Source organism: Colobus angolensis, unplaced genomic scaffold (assembly GCF_000951035.1).
Source record: "Colobus angolensis palliatus isolate OR3802 unplaced genomic scaffold, Cang.pa_1.0 Scaffold222, whole genome shotgun sequence".
NCBI lineage: Eukaryota > Metazoa > Chordata > Mammalia > Primates > Cercopithecidae > Colobus > Colobus angolensis.
The window spans coordinates 1,774,190-1,781,244 of NW_012115400.1; the positions used below are offsets into that span (position 1 = coordinate 1,774,190).

At 54.0% G+C, this 7,055-nt stretch overlaps 2 protein-coding genes across 3 annotated transcripts in view; both read right to left on the reverse strand.

Annotated features, from left to right (window-relative positions):
* TFR2 (transferrin receptor 2) overlaps positions 1-4,787 on the reverse strand; it is a 23,126-nt gene extending 18,339 nt beyond the window's left edge. Inside the window, exons 1-5 of the mRNA XM_011943958.1 lie at positions 4,759-4,787; positions 3,543-3,832; positions 3,025-3,262; positions 2,735-2,921; positions 2,645-2,651 (exon numbers count right to left, since the gene is read on the reverse strand). Coding sequence (XP_011799348.1) covers positions 2,645-2,651; positions 2,735-2,921; positions 3,025-3,262; positions 3,543-3,575 — 465 coding nt within the window. The 5' untranslated portion in view covers positions 3,576-3,832; positions 4,759-4,787. The remainder of the gene's footprint in view (positions 1-2,644; positions 2,652-2,734; positions 2,922-3,024; positions 3,263-3,542; positions 3,833-4,758) is intronic.
* Positions 4,788-5,168: 381 nt separating this feature from the next.
* Positions 5,169-7,055, reverse strand: part of ACTL6B (actin-like 6B) — a 22,484-nt gene continuing 20,597 nt past the window's right edge. For both annotated transcript variants that reach the window (XR_001001942.1, XM_011943923.1), the window contains exon 14: positions 5,169-5,397. Coding sequence is in view for 1 of the 2 variants with exons in the window: in XM_011943923.1 (XP_011799313.1) it covers positions 5,317-5,397 (81 nt within the window). In the remaining variant the exon portion in view is untranslated. The remainder of the gene's footprint in view (positions 5,398-7,055) is intronic.

Genomic DNA, 7,055 nt, shown 5'->3' on the forward strand with positions numbered 1-7,055 from the left:
GGAGTTTCACTCTTGTTGCCCAGGCTGGAGTGCAATGGCACGATCTTGGCTCACCACAACCTCTGCCTCCTGGGTTTAAGCGATTCTTCTGCCTCAGCCTCCCGAGTACCTGGGATAACAAGCATGTGCCACTACACCCGGCTACTTTTGTATTTGTTTTGTTTTGTTTTTTTTGAGACAGAGTCTTGCTCTGTTGCCCAGGCTGGAGTGCAGTGGCGCAACGTCGGCTCACTGCAAACTCCACCTCCTGAGTTCACTCCATTCTCCTTCCTCAGCCTCCCACGTAGCTGGGACTACAGGTGCCTGCCACCACGCCCAGCTAATTTTTTGTATTTTTAGTAGAGATGGGGTTTCACTGTGTTAGCTAGGATGGTCTCGATCTCCTGACCTGGTGATCCGCCCACTTCGGCCTCCCAAAGTGCTGGGATTACAGGCCTGAGCCACCACACCCGGCCTGTAATTTAATTTAAAAGCTCTGAGCAGGCTGGGTGCAGTGCCTCATGCCTATAATCCCAGCATTTTGGGAGACTGAGGTGGGAGGATTGTTTGAGGCCAGGAGTTTGAGACCATCCTGGGCAACATAGGGAGACCTCATTTCTACTAAAAAAAATTAAAAATTAGGCTGAGCTCAGTGGCTCACGCCTGTAATCCCTGCACTTTGGGAGGCCGAGATGGGTGGATCACCTGAGGTCAGGAGTTTGAGACCAGTCTGGCCAGCATGGTGAAATCCTCTACTAAAAATACAAAAATTAGCTGGGTGTGGTGGCAGGCGCCTGTAATCCCAGCTACTCGGGAGGCTAAGGCAGGATAATTGCTTGAACCTGGGAGGTGGAGGTTGCTGTGAGCCGAGATCGCACCACTGCACTCCAGCCTAGGCAACAGCGAAACTCTGTCTCAAAAAAAGAAAAAATAAATTAGCTGGGCATAGTGGCACACATCTGAAAAAATAAAGCCCTGAACATTGTTGATTCCACAGACTTAAGGTATTTCAGCAGGTGAACCCAGCAACATATAAGATAAGGAAATCTATTAACACAAATTACTATATAAACATTAAAAAAGAGGCTGGCGCGGTGGCTCATGCCTGTAATCCCAGCACTTTGGGAAGCCGAAGTGCTTTGGCAGATCGCTTGAGCTTACGAGTTGGAGACCAGCCTGGGCAACATGGCAAAACCCTGTCTCTACTAAAAATACAAAAGTTAGCCACGCGTGATGGCATGCACCTATAATCCCAGCTACTCAGGAGGCTGAGGCATGAGAATCGCGTGAACCTGGCAGGCGGAGGCTGTAGTGAGCCAAGACTGCACCACTGCACTCCAGCCTGGGTGACAAGAGCGAGACTCTGTCTCAAAATAAATAAATAAATAAATAAATAAAATAAATAAATAAATAAATGTCTCAGTGAGCTAGGAATAAAAGGAAACTTCCTTAATTCATTTTCAAAAGCTGTCTGGAGCACAACAAAGTTCATTCTTAATGGCAAAGTATTATAAAAGCATTGCTATTAAAGTCAGGAAATAGGAAAAGATACTTTTAACTGCCACTGTTACCTTAAATTAATGTCCTCTCCAATGCAATGAGAAATGAAAAAAAAAACACTTAGAAGGTATAAGCATTGGAAAACAGAATCTCCATCTTCTACTATCTGTAGCTTAGCTGATTTCCTACTTAGAAAACTCAGGTGAATCCACTGAAAAATTACTCCCCTCCCAAAAGAGGGCTATGGGTGGACCTAGCTTCTGAATCTGCACCCGCAAATACATTTGCTTGCTTATTTTTCTTTTTCTTTTGTTTTTTTTTTTTTGTTGTTGTTGTTTTTGTTGCTTGTTTTTGTTTTGAGACGGAAGTCTCGCTCTGTTGCCCAGGTTGGAGTGCGGTGGCGCGATCTGGGGTCACTGCAAGCTCCGCCTCCTGGGTTCACGCCATTCTCCTGCCTCAGCCTCCCCAAGTAGCTGGGACTATAGGCGCCTGCCACTATGCCCAGCTAATATGTTGTGTTTCTAGTAGAGACGGGATTTCACCGCGTTAGCCAAGGTGGTGTCGATATCCTGACCTAGTGATCCGCCTGCCTCAGCCTCCCTAAGTGCTGGGATTACAGGCGTGAGCCACTGTGCCCCGCCATTATTTTGTTTTTGAAACAGAGTCTCGCTCTGTCTCCCAGGCTGGAGTGCAGTGGTGCAATCTCGGCTCACTGCAACCTCCGCCTCCCCAGCTCAGGCGATCCTCCCCCGCCAAGCTCCCAAGTAACTGGGACTACAGGCACTCGCCATCATCCCCAGCTAATTTTTGTATTTTCTTTAGTAGAGATGGGGTTTCACCATATTGCCCAGGCTTGTTTGCTTGTTTTTCTGATTCCCTAGAATGCGCCTTCTCAGAACCCCTCAGCGCTCCCGGCTGCTGCCACAGGTCCAAATCTAGGCGCCTGTGTTAGGCTGTCAAGGCTTTTCTGGGTCTGTCAGGTCTGATATTGGATGCTGGACCCCTCTGATCTCAGTCAGTCAGCTCCCTCACCTCCCAAATATGCCACCCTCAGAGCCTCAGTCCCCTGCAACCTCAGCTCCAAATGCCTGCCATCCTTCCCAGGACCGCTGAACAGGCGGACCAGGGAGGCAGATGGGAGGACTCAGGAGGGGGAGCCGCACACCAGAGGCCTGGGCGAGGAAGCAGGGAGGCCCAGTCTGAGCGGATGAGGGGAGGGACACTCTAGAACAGGATGGGGCAGGGCCATCCCTACCTGATGGTGTCCTCCAGGCGCCCCTCCCCCAGGAACTGCAGGAACATGGCCTGGAGGTCGCTCCAGTACAGTGTGCCCCGGTGGAAATCCAGGTCAGGCTCATAGTTGACATCCTCACTGACCACCAGCACGGAGTCTCCGCATGCCTGGCAGGACCCTCGGAAGGCGACGTAGCCCAGAAGGAAGGCTGGTGGGTGGCAAGATGGGGATTCTCTTTGTGCCCACCTCTGGACCCCAGAAATCTCCCCCAGCCCAGGCCCTTTACTTCAGGGGAGGGGGACGACTCTCACCCCCAGTGAAGATCAGTAGAGCCGTCAGGACCAGGTAGGGGGCAGCCCTCCGTCCTGCTGCTGCCCAGGGAATGAGGTTTGGCTGCCTGGGTCTAGAGCCCAGGGGCTCAGGGCCCTTCAGCTCCATGGGGCAGAAGTGGGCCAGTGTCTCCTCCCCGTCTTCCTCCTCCAGGTGCCCTTTCCAGGGGCCTTCCACACGTTGGTAGATGGTCTGAGAGGATCTTGGGGACAGTTGTTGCTGTGCAGGCGAGGTGGGCATGAGATTGGGGCAAGAGGCCGGGGGGTGGGGTGGGGAGGCATCTGGCAATAATGAGGTCAGTGACTTAAGGGTGTCAAATGAGCATGGTGGCGGGGGCGTGGGGGAGGGACTGAGGGGAGTGGGCTAGAAAGGAGGGGCAGGGGTGGGAAGAAGCGAGGTCAGGACACAGGCCAGGAGGGGCCAGCGTCAGGGGCTTGGGAGGGGGCTGAGGGATGTAGAGAGAAGGCCTAAGGGGTCTTCCCAATCCCACTGGTCTTACCGCTCTCTGGAGTAGACCCCAAAGCCGCTCCATGCTTGTGCCCCCTCCTGAAGCCTGCAGGCTGTCCCCCAGCGATAAACCGATAAACCGTTTGCGGGAGCCCCAGGAGGGCCCCTTATCAGCCCTGGCAGGCAGCCTGAGCCAAGGCTGCTCCTTACCACCCCCAAGGGTGGGGGCACAGTCCTGGCCTCAGTCCAACCTTCCAGACGTGGCCCCTCAGTCCAGGCCAGAGCACAAGCGGCTGTGCTTTCCCCTGCCAATCTCTCCACAGCCCCACACCTGCCTCCTCCCTGCAAAACAATCAATTTTTTGACCTTGGAGCGGACTTTGGCCTCCTAGTTCCCATCAGGGGTGGGGGAAGGGGGCCGATAGTGGGGGAGGGGAGAGACATGGGTGCCCCCTCCCCTCTCCTGCTTTTACCCCTCCCTGGATCCTGGGGATCCCTTCCTAAGCCCTGACATGCCCAGGTGGAAGATTCACTCGTGAGACACCTGCCCCTTCCTTATCTGGCTTTCAGGGTCCCCCAGTGCCCAGGTTCTATGACATATCAGCTGTCCTCCCTGCCCTGACACTTGACCCAGTGGCATTCTAAGCTGGAGTCACCACAGTGGTGTGACTTGGGGGTTTGATCTGGTGATGTACATGTGCGTCTCTTTTGAAAGGTGGTTCTCAGACTCCCTCTGGCTGCTGGAGAAGGAGGGGCACAGGTGGGAGCACGTGGTCAGATGAGACCAGTGAGAGCTCCCAGATGGGGCTCCTGGGGTCATGGATCTGTGGGTCAGTGGGGAGGAGTGATCAGAGTCTCTGTCAAGGTGTGGGCAGAGCTGAGTGACCCTGGACAAGTGATGGTCCTCCCTGGGCACCAGCCCCTGTTTGGTCACCAAAGGACTTGGATCACGTGGGTTTCTACCTCTTTGGGTTCTGAGGCTGATGAAAGGCCAGTTAGCCTCACCCTAGAAACACATCACAGGCACAAACTGCTAAACAGGCAGGGGGCGCAGGTCCCCATGCCCTTCCGAGGGCCCCAAGACAAGTAGCTCTGAAGAGGAAGGCTCAGGGTCCCACCAAGTTTCCCTTTGGGGTCTCCCCTGGGAAACATCAACTCCGACTCAGGTCCAGAGAAGTTCCGAGCTGCTGGGATGCACCAGCGCCCTAGGCCCCGCCCCATGTCTGTCACCACCAAGAACCCCAGGAAGGAAGGCATAGCGCAGCTCACCTGAGCGCAGGTCCTGGGGTGCTCAGGCGCGCTGCTCCCCTGAGACCTGAGGCCTACGCTGAGGCCCCGCCCACCAGGCCCCACCTCCTGCTCCGCTCCCCCAAGCTTCACCTCCTGCTCCACCCACCTCCTCCCACACTCACTCCAGGCCCCTCCCCTCCGCTGCAGCCTGCAGCCCCTCCCACCTCCCACCACAACTGTTACTCCCCAGCAACACCCCCGACCCTCACTCAGTCTTGGTCGCGTGGCCTCCCCTGGGTCACAACCCCTCGGAAACCTGAGGAATCCATGGCCCCCGGGGCTGTGTCCCAGCGCCCACTGTGGGATCGGCATGGGTGTAGCAGTGACCCTCCCTCCCCTCACCTCCCTCCAGACCCCTGCGCCCACTCCCCACCCCACGGAGGCCAAACTTTTTTTTTCTTAAAACATTTTTACTTCTTCCAACCCAGAAACATCACCATTTACGAGGACAAGCGGGAAAGAGGAGGGGGCGATGTGGTATGGGGGTTAAGGGACTTCCATCTGAGCTTGGGAGCAGATAGGTGGGGAGGAGTGCCATCAGGGGCACTTTCGCTCCACGCACTGCTTCCCGCCCTCCTCATATTCCTGCTTGGAGATCCACATCTGCTGGAAAGTGCCCTGGGTGGAGGGGGCAATATCAGGGTCAGAGTGGCCTTGGAGGGAGGTGTGGATGGGCAGGTGCAGCCCCTGGGAATCCTCCAACAGGCCCCGACCACCCCTTGGGTTCACATCCCTCTGAAAACCCTCCCCACCTTATCCTCCCCTCCTCTGTCTGTCCCCTTTCATATTCAGAGGGAGAGTATCCTCTTCATATCACTCAATTCAATAATTCATTCATTCAGCAAGTATTTATTGAACAGCAGTCTCTGCCCTGAGCTAGGCCGTGTTCCTGAGCTGGGGGGATGGCACGCACAACCCCAGGCAAGCCAGCCTGCACCCAGCACTCAACACCCCCTACACACACACAGTCCTTCCCCACCAGGTGTCCTCTCCTTGCTCCATCAGGGCTTTGGAACACCACTAGTCTCCCTCTTTCCCAAGGAAGATATTCCCTCCACCTCACCATTCCAACACTGTGGCACCCCATCTGAAGCCTTCAGCGTTACAACTTGCCCCATGAGGGTTCCTGCAATGAGCATCTCAGAGTGTCCCTTCTCTCTCTATTTTTTAATTTTAATTTTAATTTTTTAATTTTTATTATTATTTTTTTGAGATGGAGTCTTGCTCTGTTGCCCAGGCTGGAGTGCAGTGGTGCAATCTCGGCTCACTGCAGCCTCTGCCTCCCAAGTTTCAGCGATTCTCCTGCTTCAGGCTCCTGGGTAGCTGGGATTACAGGCACCTGCCACCACACCCGGCTAATTTTTGTATTTTTAGTAGAGACAGGGTCTTACCATGTTGGCCAGGCTGGTCTCAAACTCCTGACCTTAGATGATCTGCCCGCCTTGACCTCCTAAAGTGCTGGGATTATAGGCGTAAGCCACCACGCCCAGCCTAATTTTTATTTTTTGTAGAGATGGGGTCTCACTGTGTTGCCCAGGCTGGTCTCAAACTCCTGGGCTCAAGTCATCGTTCCACCTCAGCCTCCCGTAATGTTGGGATTACAGGTGTGAGCTACTATGCCTGGGATTCTTTGATCTTTCTCACCCTACACACATATGCTATCCAAGGCAGTGGCCACTAGCCTCCCGTGGCTCACTAGCCCCGATCCAAATTGAGACATGCTCTAAGTGGAAAATACACACCCAATTTTTTTCTTTTCTTTTTTTTTAGACAGGATATCACTCTGTTACCCAGGTTGGAGTGTAGTGGCACAGCTCACTGCAGCCTCCACCTTCCAGGTTCAAGTGATCCTCCAACCTTGGCCTCCCAAGTAGGTGGGACTACAGGTATGTGCCACATTGCCAGCTGCTTTTTAAATTTTTTGTAGAGATGAGGTCTCACTTTATTGACCAGGCTGGTCTAGAAATTTTGGGCTCAAGTGATCCTCCCGCCTTGGCCTCTCAAAGTGCTGGGATTACAGCCGTGAGCCACTCCACTTGGCCAGGATATATTATTAATACTTAATTCTGGGCCAGGCACGGTGGCTCACACCTGTAATCCCAGCACTTTGGGAGGCCAAGATGGGCAGATCACTTCAGGTCAGGAGTTTGAGACAAGTTTGGCCAACGTGGTGAAACCCCGTCTCTACTAACAATCCAAAAATCAGCCAGGCGTGGTGGCGCACGCGTGTAATCCCAGCTACTCGGGAGGCTGAGGCAGAAGAATCGCTTGAACCC